The following is a 20,907-nucleotide window of genomic DNA, read 5'->3' on the forward strand; positions in this document are numbered from 1 at the left end:
CTGGCATCTACCCGGTATTGTGGAAAATTGCCCAGGTATGTCCTGTACACAAAAAGCAGGACAAGTCCAACCCGTTCTCAATCATCAGTAAAGTGATGGAAGGTGTCATCAACAGTGCTATCAAGCGGCACTTGCTAAGCAATAACCTGCTCAGTGACGCTCAGTTTGGGTTCCGCCAGGACCACTCAGCTCCTGACCTCATTACAGTCTTGGTTCAAACATGGACAAAAGAGCTGAACTCAAGAGGTGAGGTGAGAGTGACAGCCCTTGACATTTGACCGAGTATGGCATCAAGGAGCCCTAGCAAAACTGAAGTCAATGGGAATCAGGGTGAAAACTCTCCGCAGGTTGGAGTCATACCTAGCGCAAAGGAAGATGGTTGTGGTTGTTGCAGGTCAATCATCTGAGCTCCAGGACATCACTGCAGGAGTTCCTCAGGGTAGTGTCCTAGGCCCAACCATCTTCAGCTGCTTCATCAATGACTTTTCTTCAATCATAAGGTCAGAAGTGGGGATGTTCGCTGATGATTGCACAATGTTCAGCACCATTCGCAACCCCTCAGATACTGAAGCAGTCCGTGTAGAAATGCAGCAAGACTTGGACAATATCCAGGGCTTGGGCTGATAAGTGGCAAGTAACATTCACATCACACAAGTGCCAGGCAATGCCATCTCCAACAAGAGAGAATCTAACTATCTCCCCTTGACATTCAATGGCATTACCATCACTGAATCCCCCACTAACATCCAAGGGGCTACCATTGACCATAAACTGAACTGAAGTAGCCATATAAATACCAGGGCTACAAGAGCAGGCAAGAGGCTCGGAATCCTGAGGGGAGTAGCTCACCTCCTGATTCCCCAAAACCTGTCCACCATCTACAAGGCACAAGTCAGGAGTGTGATGGAATACTCTCCACTTGCCTGGATGGGCGCAGCTCCAACAACACTCAAGAAGCTCAACACCATCCAGGACAAAGCAGCCCGCTTGATTGGCACCCCATCCATAAACATTCACTACTCCACCACTGACGCACAGTGACAGCAATATGTACCATCTGCAAGATGCACTGCAGCAACGCACCAAGGCTCCTTAGACAGCACCTTCCAAACCCGCGGCATCGACCAACTAGAAGGACAAGGGCAGCAAATGCATGGGAACACCACCAGCTGCAAGTTCCCCTCCAAGTCATACACCATCCTGACTTGGAACTAAATCATCATTCCTTCACTGTTGCTGGGTCAAAATCCTGGAACTGCCTTCATAACAGCACTGTTGGTGTACCTACCCAACATGGACTGCAGCAGTTCAAGAAGGCTGCTCACCACCACCTTCTCAAGGGCAATTAGGGATGGGCATATTTGTGGAGCCACCTCCTCCAGTTAGTTGTTTAATTGTCCACCACCATTCACGGCTGGATGTAGCAGGACTGCAGAGCTTAGATCTGATCTGTTGGTTATGGGATTGCTTAGCTCGGTCTATTGCAATAAAAACAAGAAATGCTGGAAACACTCAGCAGGTCTGGCAGCATCTGTGGAGAGAGAAGCAGTGTTAACGTTTCAGGTCAGTGACCCTTCTTCTGTCTACTGCATGCTGTTTACGCAGTTTGGCACGCAAGTAGTCCTGGGTTGTAGCTTCACCAGGTTGACATCTCATTTTTAGATATGTCTGGTGCTGCTCCTGGCATGCCCTCCTGCACTCTTCATTGAACCAGGTCGGTCTCCTGGCTCGATGGTAATGGTAGAGTGGGGGATATGCCGGGCCATGAGGTTACAGATTGTGGTCGAGTACAATTCTGCTGCTGCTGATGGCCTACAGCGCCTCATGGATGCCCAGTTTTGCACTGCTAGATCTGTTCGAAATCTATCCCATTTAAGACAGCAATAATGCCACACAACATGATGGACAGTATCCTCAATGTGAACTGTGTCTCCACAGGACTGTGCGGTGGTTACTCCTACCAATACTGTCATGGAAAGATGCACCTGCGGCAGGCAGATTGGTGAGGAGGAGGTCAAGTATGTTTTTCCCTCTTGTTGATTCCCTCACCACCTGCTGCAGACCCAGTCTAGCAGCTATGTCCTTTAGGACTCGGCCATATCGGTCAGTAGTGGTGCTACTGAGCCACTCTTGATGATGGACATTGAAGTCCCCCACCCAGAGTACATTCTGCACCCTTGCCACCCTCAGTGCTTCCTCCAAGTGGTGTTCAACATGGAGGAATACTGACTCATCAGCTGAGGGAGGGCAGTCGGTGGTAATCAGCAGGAGGTTTCCTTGTCCATGTTTGACCTGATACCATGAGACTTCATGGGGTCCGGAGTCGATGTTGAGGACTCCCAGGGCAACTCCCTCCCTACTGTATACCACTGCCCCGCCACCTCTGCTGGGTCTGTCCTGGTGTCTGGGACATTGTCTGTAAGGTATGATTCCGACAGTATGACTATGTCAGGCTGTTTGTTGCTTGACTAGTCTGTGGGACAGCTCTCCCAACTTTGGCACAAGCCCCCAGATGCTAGTAAGGAGGACTTTGCAGGGTCAACAGGGCTGGGTTTGCTGTTGTCGTTTCCGGTGCCTAGGTCAATACCAGGTGGTCCGTCCGGTTTCATTCCTTTTTATTAACTTCGTAGCGGTTAGATACAACTGAGTGGCTTGCTAGGACATTTCAGAGGGCATTTAAGAGTCAACCACATTGCTGTGGGTCTGGAGTCACATGTAGGCCAGACCAGGTAAGGACAGCAGATTTCCTTCCCTAAAGGACATTGGTGAACCAGATGGGTGTTTACAACAATTGACAATGGTTTCATGGCCATCATTAGACTAGCTTTTAGTTTAGTTTAGTTTAATTGAATTCAAATTCCACCTTCTGGCATGGTGGGATTCGAACCCATGTCTCCAGATCAATACCCTGGGTCTCTGGGTATCTAGTCCAGTGACAATAGCACTACACCACCACCTCCCTTGGCTGATCAGTCTAGAACCAGGGGACATAGTCTCAGAATAAGGGGTAGGCCATTTAAGACTGAGATGAGGAGGAATTTCAGAGGGTGGTTTATCTTTGGAATTCTCTACCACAGAGGGCTGCGGAAGCTCAATTATTGAGCATGGGATACAGGGAAAGTTGGCTGTCTGGATACAAAATTGGCTGGCCCATAGAAGACAGACGGTGGCAGTAGATGGAAAGTATTCAGCTTGGAGCTCGGTGTCCAGTGGTGTTCTGCAGGGATCTGTTCTGGGACCTCTGCTCTTTGTGATTTTTATAAGTGACTTGGATGAGGAAGTGGAAGGCTGGGTTAGCAAGTTTGCCGATGACACGAAGATTGCTGGAGTTGTGGATAGTGTGGAAGGCTGTTGTAGGTTGCAATGGGACATTGACAGGATGCAGAGCTGGGCTGAGAAGTGGCAGATGGAGTTCAGCCTGGAAAAGTGTGAAGTGATTCATTTTGGAAGGTCGAATTTGAATGCAGAATACAGGCTTAAAGACAGGATTCTTGGTAGTGTGGAGGAACAGAGGGATCTTGGGGTCCATGTCCATAGATCGCTCAAAGTTGCCACCCAAGTTGATAGGGTTGTTAAGAAGGCGTATGGTGTGTTGGCTTTCATTAACAGGGGAATTGAGTTTAAGAGCCGCGAGGTTATGCTGCAGCTCTATAAAGCCCTGGTTAGGCCACACTTGGAATATCGTGTTCAGTTCTGGTCGCCTCATTATAGGAAGGATGTGGAAGCTTTAGAGAGGGTGCAGAGGAGATTTACCAGGATGCTGCCTGGACTGGAGGGCATGTCTTATGAAGAAAGATTGAGGGAGCTAGGGCTTTTCTCATTAGAACGAAGAAGGATGAGAGGTGACTTGATAGTGGGGTACAAGATGATGAGAGGCATAGATAGAGTGGATAGCCAGAGACTTTTTCCCAGGGCGGAAAGGGCTATCACCAGGGGGCATAATTTTAAGGTGATTGGAGGAAGGTTCCGGGGAGATGTCAGAGGTAGGTTCTTTACACAGAGAGTGGTGGGTGCGTGGAATGCGCTGCCAGCGGTGGTAGTAGAAGCAGATACATTAGGGACATTTAAGCGACTCTTGGATAGGTACATGGATGATAGTAGAATGAAGGGTAGGTAGGTAGTTTGATCTTAGAGTAGGTTAAAGGTTCGGCACAACATCGTGGGCCGAAGGGCCTGTACTGTGCTGTACTGTTCTATGTTCTATGTTCAAGACAGAAATCGATAGCTATCTGAATGCTAATGACATCAAGAGATGCGGGGATAGTGTGGGAAAGTGGCATTGAGGTAGATGATCAGCAATGATCTAACTGAATGGCGTAGCAGGCTCGACATGCTGACTGGCCTACTACTGCTCCTAAGTTCCAGCCAGCTCTATAGTAGGAATTTTGTAGATGTGGAGTTAACTATCCTGTAACAAATAGTGTCATTAGCAAAGAGAAAATCACTTCTGAGGACATCCCCCAAGTTTATTGAAGCGGAGAGGAAGTTAGACTCAGCATACTTCTCAAAGAAACCCGAAACATGAATAAAGGTGTAAACACATTAATCATATATGAAGTAGAACGCACAATTAAGCTGCTCTTTAGAAATTTCACAAGAAGCAGTTCCCCGTTAAAGGCATTAAAACAATTCCAAATATGTTGCTGACAAGTGTATTGAAGACTCACACTTTGCACAACTCCCTGTCATGGCACCAGTTTAAGTAAAGGGCCAACAGACCCTGTGAGATTGACAGGATTAGTGCGACCATAAATTACTCCCAGACCCTTTGTGGCCTCTCCAGGTGATTTATATTGCGATGGGAGGTTCCTTTAAGCTCAGCTGGCCATTAGTAGCAATCGAGTTACCTGATTTTTACCTTATCCTTTCTACTTATGGCTCGAGTTGCAACAAATTTTCCATTAACCAAGGTTGAAAGCTGATGCCATTATTAAACTTGGTGTCATGATCCTGCTTTTTTTTCTCCTTGGGAAATATTGCGGTGCGCCTTTAAGACTGTAAGAGATCAGTACTTCTTTAAGGCAGCGAGCTCAAGGGACTGTAAGTGAAAGTGCATTCTGGTTGTTTAACTATAACCATACAGAGAGGGAAAACAGGACACACAATGTATCCATTTTGATTTTGAAAATTGGCTAACTGGCTTGTTCAAAGACAGACACACAAGCTGTGCCAGAATGTACTGAAGGGAGAAAGGAGAGCTCTCTAAGATAATTTGTGTAGCTTCTCTCTCAAAGTCCTAAAAACTTAAAGCCAGATTAATTCCTTGAAGAAAATAACCAATTATTGATCTGCTGTGTTCATCGCTGGAAGACAGAAGAGTTTAACACTTCACTGCTGAATTGAACTGTTGAATTCCTATCGTCGGATTCATTGGACCTTGGAAGACTGCAAGTGGACTTTGACTGTGTTGTATCAGAGGGCCGTTCGCCAGGAAGCGTACTCTGCAAAGACTTTATTGTTACTTCTATTTTTTCAGGCAGCTAATTAAACACCAAACTACCGTTAGTTTTGGTATATGTATGTGAATATGGGAGTTAGATTTTTAAAATAAGTTATAGGGTCTTTAGATATTGGTTTATCTTCGTAGTGTTTAAGATTGAAGTTTTTTTTTTAATAAATAGTTAATTTGTTGATATCTAAAGATACCAGGTTTGATTCGCCTCACTCGGGGGTTACTAGATTATTTCAATTCAGCTGCTGCTTTCTTTGAGTTGGAAAGCTTAAAGATATGTATTGATGTGACCTGTGGAGCGGCGGGACTGAATTGACAGTGCATTGCTCCCACCGCAATCAGAATCATATATTTTGATTGGGGGCTTTGTCTTGAGCAGTCGTACCGTAACATAAGAGAGGATGTAGTACCTGACAGCATTAAAGAGCATCTACCTGGGCCGAGATGTTTGGCTGGAATGCCAATCAAGTTACCAACTCATTGGCCCAGTCACAAACTTTGTACTTACTATTTCCTTTAAAGTACCAATGCAAGGCCGACTGGATGCAGACCAAGTGCGTGGTCAGACCTGGCTTGCTGAATGCTTTCAGGCGATCAAGGAAGCTGACGAGGATCTAATTATCTCTATTTTTAATTTTTTTGATAACATTCTGGATATGAAAGTTGACAAAAAGCTGCTCAGATGATATTGGAGGTAGGTCCATCATCCAACAACATCCATACTGGATGTTCATTTGAAACCATCCATCATTTTTTTTTATCATCCTTTTATTTTCCTTGTTAATTCCCCCTCTCTCCTGAAGCTGAGATCCATGGACTCTGACAGCAATCCAGTAATTTGTCCAATTGGCGACTACCATGAAGGGAATCACAGTGAGACTAATCCTTTTATCACTTGGTCTTCATGTGCGTGCACCTCCAGCACGAGTCACCGGATAAGAAAAGGAGCAGCTACCCTGGCTTTAGTCCCCTTCTGTAACTCAGAGTCAATGAGGCCACTTGTAGCACATGAACTGCTGGCTAGACTGATACTAGGCAACTGGGCACAGACTGAGGATCAAACCTGGGTCCTTGTGGGAGGTACGGCTTAATGCTACACTAGGCAGCGCTTTCATCCTCTGGTGATAGGGAGTCACCAGTGATTTTAAAGTTTGTTACTTGCAGACTGAAGAGTTGCATTCAGCTGGCATTTGACTTTAAAACTGTTAACTCTTCTTGGCTGGCAGCCAGAAAAGAAGAGGCTGCTAATCACCATCCTAAACAAATCACAAAGCCACTGGGAATTATCTTTAAGCTCTTACAGTTAAAGCTGATCAATCAGCAAAGTAGAGTTCAGGGAACAGTGAATCACTTTGTCTGGATGGTTTTTGTATGACCCTTATTTGCCTAAATTGTGAGATAAGGTAGGTTTCTGAAATTGCAGGTGGCTCATAATTGATAACAGGGAAAGCAAGGTATGGATTCATGTCTGACTGCTTTACTATAAAGCAATTCTGGGTGTTGGCTGCTACAGATTTGTACCCAAAACTGAGGTGCCAAATACTGAACATAGACTGATGCTTATCTCAAATGCTGATTGTGAGGCGTGTAACAGGAAAGTCATACATCAATTTAAAAGGGCAAAAATTAAAATACTTGCACAAAGTGCACCAAATCTAGCCAGTATGTGGCTGCCAAACTCTCCCCTCCAACAATGAGTAATTTTACGTCGAATCAGCTGAACTCAAAGATTCATGTTTTCAATACAAAAGTTCAAAAAAAAAGCTGTGGTTTAACGCTCTTACCATTACTAAAGGGTGTTTGAAGAAAGTACCCACCTCCAGCTCTTCCATTGTGACAATGCCATCGTGATCAGCATCAATAACCTCCTCAAACTCCTTTCTTCTTTCTTTGACCCAATCATCATCAATGTCTTGAGCCTCTTGGTTTTCCACTGTGCCAACAGGCAATGAAATGAACTCCGATATGGTCAGCCTTTTGTCACCATCTTGATCTGCAGAAGATTGTGAAAGAGGATCCAAACCCGTTAGTACTGCAGTACAGCAGAAAGAAAATAACATCAAGCAAGGGTGGGGACAGCTTTCAAGCTGTGGTGTTTTGTTCAAACAGTCTGTGCAAAGGAAACACACTAAAATAAAAAGAGCAGTCATATATAATTCATGAATTCTAGCGATCAAAGTATACCAAGACTCTTTAACCACAAAAGCGTCCTTGTATCAAACGACTGTAATTCAAATATCCACCATTCAATCTTCACCCTATATGAATGTTTTTCTGCAGCCTCCTGTGGGACGTGCCCAAGAATCCTGCCCAACAGAGCTTCCTTACATCCCCAAAAAGGGGTTGATTTACCTTTTGCATGCTCGCACTTTGATTCCTTGTTGGTCATAGAATTATTCTCCATGTTGGCAATAAATTGTTATTCACCAACATCTTCAGCCCATTAAGGGTAGCGGGCTCCGCCCCCTCTCTGGTACCCTCCCCCAAATAAAAATTATCCAGCACTAGGTTGGGGCAGGTGCCTCTGTTGTATCTCGCCTGGCCTGGGCCACCTTCCCTGAGTGTTAAAATGGGCCCCACCCTGGAATGTGGGATGAGATCAGCAGCCTTCCAACAAGGCCACCAGAAGCCCCGCCATTGGCAGCAAAGCAGCATCCTGGCAACTCCAGGCCCGGTGAGAATTTATTTTCCCTTGAACAACTGTTTTATATTTTCCCCCACACCTTAGATGTCTCTGCGACAAGCAGTATTTGCCTGGCAACAGTAGGCTGTGTTTTTCTGGGTTAAGGGCATCTCATGTCTCATCCGATTCCATATTCATGTAGGTTAATGCAAATTTCTATCTACTGGCAATGTGAATATATGACTGATCTGGGTATGATAAACCTTCACAGGAACCTACAGAATGGCTCCTTTTACAAAAGATGAAAAATAACACAGGGAAGGCTTACCATCTAGTTATATTAACGCATCGGCGGGTTTCTGGGAAATCAGGTCAGTTGTGCAAAACAAATGAATTTCAGATCTGCACAAATTTACTTCGCTCTCCCGTGATTCTACATTACTGGCTTAAAAAAAAAATTGATGCAGAACTGAATTCATATAGCATCTACCAATCTTCAGGATGTCACAATGCACTTTACAACCAATTACTATATTGGTTGAGGGAGAAATGTTGAGAAGGAAATCAAAAGAACTCCCTGTTTTTCTTCAAGTGATGCCATGGGATATTTACACCCACCTCAACCAGGCAGATAGGGACTTGGTTTAAAGTTTCACCAGAAAGTTAGCATCTGCAACAATGTTGCACTCCCTTAGTAGAAAATCGTTGTCATGTTAGTGTCAGGAAGTGTATTTTTGTAATATAGTCAAAGGTTTAGTCCTGGCTCTATATTCCAAGGATGAGTTTGAGATGTGCAATTAAATACTTTGCCTGTTTATAAAATATATAAGGCAGACAGCAGAGACTATTATGCAGAGATGCCCTGTCTGTACTGGAACACATCTCGCAGCTGGTTGAGCTCAATCTGCTCTCCTGTCTCCTAATTCATGGCTATGCTCTCACTCCATTGACACTGTTTCTAACTGCAGTAATCCATAAACATCTGCATTCGATAATCCTTCATGCACTTCCAGTACCAGTCCTTATTAGTGTACATTAGATATTCCAGACTACCTAACCATTTCTCTCTCTATTCAAATGGCCATGGTCCTGCAGGGGAACAGAAAATATTGACGTTTTGGGCTAGCGAGTCATATAAAGGAGCGCGGAGTCTCCAGCTTACTGTGATAAAGCAAATCTAAAATGTAAGCATGTGCAAGCTGGCCTCAAAGCCAGCTGTAGCTTACCTTTGTACAGAGATTTAAGGTTTAGGGCAAGAGATGCCGCGAGGATGTGAGGAAGAACTTTATGACGTAGAACTCGCCCACAAGGCTGGTGGAAGTGGAGATGATGATTGATTTCGAAAGGAAATTGGATGGATGCTTGAAGAAAATAAAACTGCAGGGCTATAGGAATACAGTGGATTGCTCTAGAGAGCCGGCATGGACTCGATGGACCGAATGGCCTCCTCCTGTGCCATAATGACTCTATAACATACTGTCAGCTGCTTTTGCAGTCTTTAGGTAGACTTTATAAAGTATAAAGCTTAATATGAAAAGGAACTCCATATAAATTAATTATTTTCATACAAGATGGATTCCTTTAGTAACTTTTGATCTCGATCTCCAACACTAGAGATTAATTCTGCAGCGAGGCTTCTAACTCTGAGGCGATTGTGCTACCAACTGAGTCAAGCTGATACTTGAAATTTGAACTGAAATCATCTGTGTGCCAAAGCTTCTATTTCATGAATGACTCTTCTAACACAAGCTTCAAAGGGCTCTGCAGCTGAACCACAAGACCTGCCCATGAGATGTTAGGAAATATTACAATTGCTGCATAGCAGAAATACTGTGATGGCACAAAAGGGATCTTTGAGTCAAAACCAGTCAGAAATTATATTCAAGGTTTCAGTAAAATACATTCTAGTCCAACAAGTGAAAAGATAACCTTAAGCTTTGCAAGCAATGGAGTATGTGCAATTTGTAAAATTGTGTAGGGTTGTTTACAACATGTCAACGGAAAACCAAAGTTGGAAGGAAGCATGGCACATCTCACTGAGTATCTGGTCTGTAAAAGTGTTAAGATGCAGTATTGTATTTCGACAGACATTTGTGTTAATCTGAATTGCTCCTCAGCCTTTTTTGAAGGTGTCTAATTTTTCCTCAGCACCTGGTCTACCATTTTCCTCCACCACCTGGCTGTCAGACCTGCTGCCCGTCTTCCACCAACGGTGCTCTCTGCAAGTTGGTGCCAGAATGTTGGAGAATGGATTGGGAAGGCAGAGACTTCATTATCTCTCCCTCTGTGAATCAGCATTTCCCATCACATCCCTAATGATCTTGGTGGTGCAAGAAAATAATCACTCACCCCGCCCTGTTTAAAAAAAAACAAGTGTGTGTTTCTCAGCAGTATCTTACTGCAGTGGAATGGGACAGTAGCTGTTTCCACAGCCTGCGCTAACAGCTTAGATATAGTATGTGTTCGACACATACTATACTTGCTATACTTCACTCAGTAAAGTCCTCTAAATCCAACCTCAGAACATCATCAGTTCCAAGTCCTCCTCCGTCATACATTATCCAGATTAGGACAAGTTGCCGCTAGGTTGATATCCTAGAAATCCCTACCAACAACACTGTGCGAGTGTCATTGCTACTGGGCCTGCAGCCCATCACCCTCCCAGGACAACAAGGGAAGGCAATAGATGCGGCTTTGCCTTCCCTGCTGAGAACCTGCAAACAAGTTTAAAAGAAACAGCAGCATGTTCCATTGCACCAGTTTAATATTTCAGCTTCCTACTTCTCATGGCCTCAGAGCAAGACTGCCAGCTCAACCAAGCAATGGCGAGGCATGTGACATTTTTGTAAGGAGACCTCTTGAGTTGGCTTAAGCTCAATTCATGAAGACCAGAAACTTTGATCAGTCTGGTTAGTGTTAAAACCCAGGAATTAGCACTGAGAAGGCAATGCTTGAATCCATAGCCATCACCACCCAGTTTCTGTTTTTAAATAGTTGAAGAGAAAAGGCCATTAAAAAGACCTAGCCGAGTGCAATGAATATACATTACCTTTTTGCTTGTTTCACTTGAAGACCTTCATGAATTCCAAACCAACATAGAAAACTAGCAAAACTTCACCATTCAAAAACAGCCTTGAGCTGTAGTTATATTCTCAGTGAAGTGTAAAAAATATTTTTTCAAAAGGAGGTTGCAGTGGGGGCACGAGCTGATCATAACCTGTAGGTACATGCAAATTGCCATCATTTATATAACAGAGGAAACTCATGGGGGTTTTCCTCATTTGTATGGAGAAATTGTAGGCTTTGGCTCTCTGCTGCTCAATCTGAACGTTTAAACTGTTTCAGAATGGTTTCAAGTTTGTTGCACAGACATGGTTGCACTCGTCTTCTCCCAGTTCCTAAGACATTCCTTCTTCATCTCCTGGATCACACTGGCAATTATCTCCCCATCCAATCACGCTGACACCCTTCACTCCTCCTCCCAATTAGTTCAGACCAGCAATTCCACCAGTTCCCTTTGGGATTATTCTACCCACTGTGTCCTCCCAGTTCATGCTGTTGGGATTTCTTTCCACCATTTTCTTTGAATGCTTTCATTTATCAGTTACAAAGATATTAGAGATGTGATACAAAGGCCGTTAGACTGATAGTCAAGCATTATCCAATTGGGTACATTAAGAGCCTGCCCTCTTTCAAATTAGTGGTGGAATGTGGTGCTCAGCGAGGATGGACGTGATGGGTGGAGTGTGGGGGCGGGGCAGTTGGAGATAGCAGGTTGTGAGATGAAGCCTCCGGGATTACATCCAACCAGAGCTTGGCAACCCTTTCCTGCATGAAAGAAGTGCCACACGCCAGGGTGATCATCAACCATCAAACTCCGACTCGCTGCAACTGCCAAGGTGCCGCTATTCATATTTATAGGCATTGTCACAAAGATTGAGGGGATCGGTCTTCAAAAGTTGCAGATCAGCAAAGAGCCAGATACAGAGCGGTGCCAACTGCTGTAAGCAGGGCTGTTGCCAACATGTACCATCAGGCTGGCACAGCCAATGACCCAACTGATTTGTTGCAGTCTTATACCTGCCACCACCTCATTGCAGGCAATTGGCAGGATGTAATTATGGAATGCCAAATTGAGTGACGCTCCTTGCAATCAGCTCATGCAGAACCACCTCCACTTCAGCAGCCTTTCAATAGGGAGTTGTCCTTCATTTCCCTGTAGACACCTTGACTTTCCTTTCCCTTCAGTTTTTCCCCCATCACCTCTTCATCCTCTACCCTTTCAGCTTTGCCCTGGGCTGACATAAATAGTGGGAGAGAGCGAGATAGTGAGAGGTATATTATGTATTGGTGATTTTCTTTAAGGAAAATCTTGTATGTAATGTGCATCTGTTCCATACCAGCCATCATATGATCAAAAAACCCCATTAAAAAAATGCCAGTCTCCAACTGAAATTCACAAGAAATTTCAATTGCAAAGTTGCCTCATCAAACAACAATTGAACTCCAATTGGCCACAAGCTTTGCTTACTTAACAGCTCGATGTTATGACCTTAAAGACACAAAGTTCCAGTTTAGCAGATTTGGTGCATTGTGCACTATATGGCAGGACACTGCTGTCCTTATAAACCAGCCTCTTATCCAAGATATTGTGAGCAATGCCATAGGAGATCTGCTGGTTTTTATTAGAACAATAATCTTCTCACTTCATTAAAACGGTTGAAATCATTTTACCTAAATCACGGATAATCTCCTTAACCATGAATTTGAGCATTCCACGGCTATGTTCTGGGTGAAGAAAAGCCAAGAATTCGTCTTCATTCAGGAGATGGTCTGCTGGAGGTTCATCAGCTTGAAACCACCGATCTTTCAGATTATCCAGGACTTCCTGAGCTGCAAACCAACAAAAGCGTTTTTATGGAAGACTTTTTAAAAGAGTGTGGGGGGGAGAAAGTAAGTTCAATGAACAGCAGAGCATTTCCAGGTTCATATCCAGGCAATAAAGTTAATCAGCCATCACAAACCAAGCTAGATAATTCAACAATGTTGGAGTTCTTGGTTGGGTTTATATGGAATGAGCATTCTCCTCATTACATCATTACTTTTGCTAACGATAACATTTCAGACAGTACAATTAAAAAGCGTGCCCGTCAATAGCAACAATGCTCCAGAAATGAACAGTACAAAATGTGGTGGCTAAAGTGGCTGCTGTGCCTGGACTGCTAAATATCATGTGTGCTGGGGTTATGTGCCCACCTCATCCCACAGGAGCAGCGGGCTCATTCCCATATTTAATAGGTGCAGACAGCACCCAATACACTTGGACACTGTTAAGTTACAAGGCTGGGGGCTTCATTGGGTGCCAGCAGCTGTTAAAGAGCTGCTGACTGCCCTTCCAGCTGTGCCTATTGTGTTTTGCAACAAAAGAAAATGTTGGCTGGGGAAGCTGGATCCATTTGCTGACGGCGGGAAGTCCTAGAATGAAGGGGAGCTCCATGTGCACTGAAATAGAGTCGCATATAAAAAAAAAACAGAATGTGGTCTATACAGTTTTGACAAAGCAGCGGCCCCAGCAATAAACCTATAGTCGGGCCCATTTTTAAGTTTTTTTTTTAAATGGAAGTTTTAAAAAGTTTTCTACATTGATATGGAGATCACAGTACTCTCTGTTAGTGATCGCAGAGCATTTACAGTCATTTCCATTGCTCCTCTCTAATAGGTTTCTTGCATCTTATACAGGGACGCTGTAATCGTTCATAATTGTGCATTACGATTGGAGTCCAGAATCTCCTGCTTTTTGGATTCTGCTCCAATGACTTGTTCTTACTTTCATTGCTTTGTGCTGCATACATTTAAATAAATGTATGCTGCCAGTCTGCGAAACTTTGAAAAAATGAAACTGACCCCGAAGAGTGCCCTTCCTGCTCATCAAGGTGATTTAGTTTCTGTTTCAGTCACTGTCCCAACAGACCTGGGTTCACTGTGTGAACACAGCAAAGCAGCACACCAGCTATATGAAGATCGCCAGTTACCCTCTGATAAAAGAAACTCTGCAGCATTCCAAACTTGGTGTCAAGGTCGAAATGGAAGAACATTTGTCTCATCAACAAGTATGCAATTTGGCCACACTGGATAGCTCCAGACTACCCACCAAACCACTTAATACTGCATTCAAAAGAAAACATATGGCAAACTGCTGACTTGAAGAAGTGCCAACTCATTGGCAAAGATCTAAAAGATAAAAAACAAAAATCCAGAAAGCAAAGCTGCAGGTTCTCATCACTAGGTTATTCGTGTTTTAAGGGTCAAAAAAGTAACAGAAAGTAGAATCACAGAATGGTTACAGCACAAGAGGACATTCAGCCCATCGTGTCTGTGTCGGCTCTCTGCAAAAGCAACTCACTTAATCCTACTCCCCCTGTCTTTTTCCCCCTAGCCCTGCAAAGCTTTTTCTCTTCTGACCAGTTCCCTTTTGAAGGCCTTGATTGAATCTGCCTCCAGCACACTCTCAGGCAGTGCATTCCAGATCCTAAACAACTGCTGCATAAAAAAAGTGCTTCCTCAAATCACTAATGCTTCTTCTGCCAATCACCTCAAATTGGTGTCCTCTGGTTCTGGAACCTTCCACCAATGCGAACAGTTTCTCCCTATCTACCTTGTCCAGACCCCTCATGATTTTGAGTACCTCTACCAAATCTCCTCAATCTTCTCTCCAAGGAGAACAGCCCCAGCTTCTACAAACTATCCACATAACTGAGGTTACTAGTCCAGATTTTCCAATCTATTCCGCAGCCCATTTTAATGCCCTGCCCAATTTTCCACCACTATTTCCAATGTATTTAAACTGCGCCTATGGTGGTGTCCCATTTTTCATCATTACCACCTCATTTACAATTAGTAGTGATCATACCTGCGGAAAATTGCTAGGTAAAACAGAATAGGTAGAAATAGCTATTAAGAGCCAGCTGGGGTTTTACAAACATTCACGGGAAGCTTATTTCCTGGCCATTTATTTCACTACTGACAACTGTTTTATCTTCATCGTTTATGTCTTCTGTTCTCATGCTCCCATTTCCATCCACCACCCCCCCCCCCTCAAAAATCAAAGGGGTTTCCCTATTGTAATATCGCCAAATTTGCAGATGACACAAAACTGGGTGGGAGGGTGAGTTGCGAGAAGGATGCAAGAGAGGCTTCAGGGTGATTTGGACAAGTTGAGTGAATGGGCTAATGCATGGCAGATGCAGTATAATGTGGATAAATGTGAGGTTATCCACCTTGGTAGCAAAAACAGGAAGGCAGATTATTATCTGAACGGCTATAAACTGAGAGAGGGGAATATGCAGCGAGACCTGAGTGTTCTCGTACACCAGTCACTGAAGGTAAGCATGCAGGTGCAACAGGCGGTAAAAAAGGCAAATGGTATGGCGAGAGGATTCGAGTACAGGAGCAGGGATGTCTTGCTGTAATTATACAGGGCCTTGGTGAGGCCACACCTGGAATATTGTGTGCAGTTTTGGTCTCCTTATCTGAGGAATGATGTTCTTGCTTTAGAGGGAATGCAGTGAAGGTTTGCCAGACTGAATCCTGGGATGGCGGGACTGACGTATGAGGAGAGATTGAGTCGGTTAGGATTATATTCGCTGGAGTTCAGAAGAGTGAGGGGGGAATCTCATAGAAACCTATAAAATTCTAACAGGACTTGACAGGGTAGATGCAGGAAGGATGTTCCCGAAAGTGGGGGAGTCCAGAGCCGGGGTCATACTCTGAGGATATGGGGTAAACCTTTCAGGCCTGAGATGAAGAGAAATTTCTTCACCCAGAGAGTGGTGATCCTGTGGAATTCGCTACCACAGAAAGCAGTTGAGGTCAAAACATTGAATGTTTTCAAAAAGGAGTTAGATATAGCTCTTGGGTCTAAAAGGATCAAAGGGTATGAGGCGATAGCCGGAACAGGTTACTGAGTTGGATGATCAGCCATGATCATAATGAATGGCGGAGCAGGCTCGAAGGGCTAAATGGCCTCCTACTGCTCCTATTTTCTATGTTTCAGAAGAAATGGAGGGAGGACAAAGTGGCCAGGCAGCTCACAAGGCATTTGGCACCCACCTGAAATACAGAACACACAGACCCAATGGTGCTCCTATCCCTAGCTAACTCAGAAGCAGTGCTTGCAGAGGCACACTTTGTGAAGGAAGCCATCACACTCTGCAACCCCACAAGCCCAGCTCCATCACAGCCACTGTACCTGCCATTGTCCATAAAGGGCAAAAAAATCCACCCTGGATTTTTATGTAACAAGGCTCACTTCATCGACCACTGGATGCAGAATTAGGTTACCCTCTACAGCTATGGCTAGTGACACCATGTCACATTCCCTGGATCGCAGCTGAGCGCCATTAAGAGTAGGTTCATTCTTTCACCAGTGTCATCATGGAGCAAACTCCTGGAATGTTGAACACGTGCTTCATGTGCCTGTATCATTCTTCAGCGGCATCGTGAGGGAGTGCTGCACTGTCAGAGGTGCCATCATTCAATGAGACCCCGCCCTGTCTGCTATTCAAGTGAATGTTAATCATCTCATGGAACTACCTGAAGAAGAACGGTATCCAGGCCAATATTACTCCTCTAGCCAACACCACTAGCAGATTGACTGGTTAATCACCATATTAGATGTTTATGGGACCTTGCTGAGCTCAAAATAACTTCTGCACTTCTCTCCATTACAACAGTGACTGTACTTCAAATGCAATTCACTGGCTGTAGAATGGGACATCCTGAGGATGTGAAAGGTACTATATAAATACAGGTTCTTCTTTGCAATATAGGTCTTCAAGGGTCACTGCTGTGTGCTGCCTGCTGCACAATTTTGACTTACAAAGAGGCCTCATCAGAAGTCCCTGGAGGAGGAACACAACAGCAGACAGCGGGGGAGGTGGTCATGGCAACTGGACGATCTGGGCCTCTGTGTTATAGCCAGCAGTTACTGGAGAATAGACAATAAAACAAGGGGCTGAGCGAAGGGCATGCAAAATTTTCCTGCAATTGTCTGCTGATAATATATTGAAAATGTATAATGGTTTGCTATGTCATGGTCAGAATACAAGTGTAGATTGTTGCTGTTGACAAAAAGGGAAGATCCTATTCTGTGGAAAATTGTTCTTTCCGTTAAAAGAGAAGTAAAGACGGCTAGTGATGTTGCTCCAATATTGGGAATATTTCTCAGGTCTCCTGAATTCCTGAGCCATTCATAAAAATTTGGTTACTGCGGAGCCATGTGCTTACAAACAGTGGTAGAAAAATTAGGTCACCATAGACTTTCAGTTCCTGTGTAAAGTCTACCTGCATTTCATTGTTCTCACTTAAACAATTCAGTTCTGAGTTTTCAGAAACACAAAATCCCCGTTGGTGATACCCCATCGTATCTTGTCGTTACACCATATAAGAACATAATTTACATATGTATAAAATTCCTGGCATAGAAAGCAAATATGGGAAGACGACCATTCAGCCCATCAGGGCTCAGGTCCTGTGCCCAAATTCTTTCATCATGGTTATTCAAACTACAGTTGGAGACCAATATTATTTTTCACCCCCACTACTCTGAGCAGGCAAATTATTTCAAACATCGGCCCTCATTGAATAACAGCTCCTCACGATACATTGTAGAATGCATATGGAGACCATTTGGTCCCTCTTGTCTGTACTAGCTCTTTGAAAAAGGGCTATCCAATTTGTCCCGCTGCCCCATTCTTCTCCCATAACCCAGCATATTTCTTTTTCAAGTGCATATCCAATTCTCTGATACCAGTTTTAAATTGATTTTTCACTCATTTCTATTGCTATCCTCTGAGTATGAGGCAATCTATTACCATCAAGAAATTAGGTGTGGGAAATTGGTCCAACATCTACGACTGGAGAAAAATAGAACCAATTATGAGCAGTAAACTGGAAGGGTAGCTGTTGGAGAATAATCAAGTAAATAACAAACAACACTGCTTCAAAAAGGGGGAAGATCATGCCTGACTGACCATAACCTTTTTTTGAGGAAGCGATAGTGCAACGACACCACGTTCTGTAGTTTTTCCCCTTTCACAAGATCCTCGATAAAATCCCTCCCACTACTGGAACTAAAGCAATAGAATTTCAAAGAAAAGCCAGGTGTTGATTAGCAGTTGACCGAAGAAAGGGAAGCATCAGGCAAGTCAAAAGGTTTTCATGATACATTGTAGAATGCATATGGAGACCCTTCATTCCCTCTCGTCTGTACTAGCTCTTTGAAAAAGGGTTATCCAATTAGTCCCACTGCCCTGTTTTTTTCACATAGCCCAGCATATTTCCTTTTCAAGAGTATATCCAATTCTCTGATACCAGCTTTAAATTAATTTTTCACTAATTTCTATCGTTATCCTCTGGGTATGAGGCAATCTGTTACCATTATGAAATTAGACGTGGGAAAGTGGATACCAACTGGAATGGCCCAAGGCTTGAAGATAGAGCCTGTACAGTTTCCAATCTACAATATTGACCGATTCAGAAACCAAACGATGACAGCTCAAATTCACAGATGATACTAAACTAGGAAAGATAGTCCAGACAGAGGGAAGAACCAGGGAGCTACACAAAATCTCAAAATGGCAGACGAAGCTCAATTAGGGAAACAGCAAATTTCAATTACCATACAGTGGCAATACACAAAGCAGAATTATCTTCTTCCTGCCCATCACTGCTTCCAATCTCACTGTTCCCCAACAACAGCTCATTTCTGCCTCCTTGCCAAGATAATACAAACAGGACAGGCCTGGCAGTTTCAGCCTGTTCCCATCCAACTGAATCAACGCCCTCAAGTATACATTCTATCCTTTCCTCATTTACTCTATGTTACAGGTTTCAAGTCTGCACTAGAAATTTTTTTTCAGCTCACTGTCACTGATCTTTCGCACAAGTAGTTCCTACGTCCCTTATGACCAAGAGTTTACCATCACTGGCGAATATCTTGTCCATGATAGTGTAACTCAGATGTCAATCACCAAGCTGATTTATTTTGCAATTGTGAACAGCATAATAGTTACTGTAAATTTCATTGCAGTACAACTTCATTTCAGTATCACTCCTTGCAACAAAGAAAATTTTAAAAAAATGCCATGCTGTCCTGGTCAGTGGGCTAAATATTTACTTCTCTGGCCCTTTTTAAGGAGGCCTTGGTTCTAGTCTTCTCTCTCAGCAGAAATTCTAGAACTGGAGACTGTGGGTGTCTTTCATTTTGTCCTTTAGCTGCACAGGAGACAAAAGGGCTAATCATCAACTCCCCATCACCTCTTAGTATCTGAGGATTGACTAGCTACTGGCCTGATGGTTGCAGGTCTCAGCAAGACAACTTTATGTTGAGCATATGCACAAACATCTTCCTGTGTGAATGCTGGAGTATGGCAAGACCGCCAACACGCCCCTCCCAGCACCCAGACCTCAGTTTCAAAGATTGGATCATTAACCTGCAGGTGAGCTCCCTAACATCCCTCTGTGCCAGTGACTCCAGCCAAGGTCTGTCAGAGTAGAAGATAGTTACTGGCCCCTCGGGGATGAGCCCAGAAAATCCTGTATCTGATTTAATATCAAAAAAATGCATTATCATTTAAATAACAAAACTCTCAACTAAATTTAAATGATTTCATTCTGGAATATACCAGACTCCCTCTTCGACTAAATGGCTAAAATCCTAAAATGTGACGTGCAGTCCCTACCTATAATCCTCTTGAGCAGCAAAGAGATTTGGGAGTCCAAGTAAACAAATTGTTAAAACATGTCCAAAGAGCAAAATAGAAAGATAATAGGGAATATTAGCCTTTATCTCAAGGGGACTGGAATACAAAGATTTTATTGGGCGGCACAGTGGCGCAGTGGTTAGCACCACAGCCTCACAGCTCCAGTGACCCGGGTTCAATTCTGGGTACTGCCTGTGTGGAGTTTGCAAATTCTCCCTGCGTCTGCGTGGGTTTCCTCCGGTTTCCTCCGACATGTCAAAGACTTGCAGGTTGATAGGTAAGTTGGCCATTAGCAATTGCCCCGAGTATAGGTAGGTGGTAGGGAAATATAGGGACAGGTGGGGATGTGATAGGAATATGGAATTAGTGTAGGATTAGTATAAATGGGTGGTTGATGGTCGGCACAGACTCGGTGGGCCGAAGGGCCTGTTGCAGTGCTGTATCTCTAAACTAAAGGGGAAGTCATGTTTCAGTTGTATAGACACTTGGTCAGACCCCATCAGGAGCATGGCGTTCAGTTTTGGGTACTGCACTTCAGGAAGGATATTTTGGCCCTGGAGTGGGTGCAGTGCAGATCCACCAGAATGAATATTTATTGCCCTGGTGTCAGACATTTGACGATACACAGGATCTTGCTATAGAGGGAATGCAGCGAAGGTTTACCAGACTGATTCCTGGGATGGCGGGATTGACGTATGAGGAGCGATCGAGTCGGTTAGGATTATATTCGCTAGAGTTCAGAAGAGTGAGGGGGAATCTCATAGAAACCTATAAAATTCTAACAGGACTTGACAGGGTAGATGCAGGAAGGATGTTCCCGATGGTGGGGAAGTTCAGAACCAGGGCTCATAGTCTAAGGATATGGGGTAAACCTTTCAGGACTGAGATGGGGAGAAATTTCTTCACCCAGAGAGTGGTGATCCTGTGGAATTCATTACCACAGAAAGCAGTTGAGGCCAAAACATTGTATGTTTTCAAGAAGGAGTTAGATATAGCTCTTGGGGCGAAAGGGATCAAAGGATATGGGGGGAAAGCGGGAACAGGTTACTGAGTTGGATGATCAGCCATGA

The 20,907-nt window shown here is 43.9% G+C and overlaps 1 protein-coding gene across 1 annotated transcript in view; it reads right to left on the bottom strand.

The window, feature by feature from the left end:
- Positions 1–20,907, bottom strand: part of sdf4 (stromal cell derived factor 4) — a 79,125-nt gene that overhangs the window by 15,202 nt on the left and 43,016 nt on the right. Inside the window, exons 4-5 of the mRNA XM_068017306.1 lie at positions 12,810–12,968; positions 7,270–7,445 (exon numbers count right to left, since the gene is read on the bottom strand). Coding sequence (XP_067873407.1) covers positions 7,270–7,445; positions 12,810–12,968 — 335 coding nt within the window. The remainder of the gene's footprint in view (positions 1–7,269; positions 7,446–12,809; positions 12,969–20,907) is intronic.

The sequence above is a fragment of the Heterodontus francisci genome, chromosome 37 (genome assembly GCF_036365525.1).
Source record: "Heterodontus francisci isolate sHetFra1 chromosome 37, sHetFra1.hap1, whole genome shotgun sequence".
NCBI lineage: Eukaryota > Metazoa > Chordata > Chondrichthyes > Heterodontiformes > Heterodontidae > Heterodontus > Heterodontus francisci.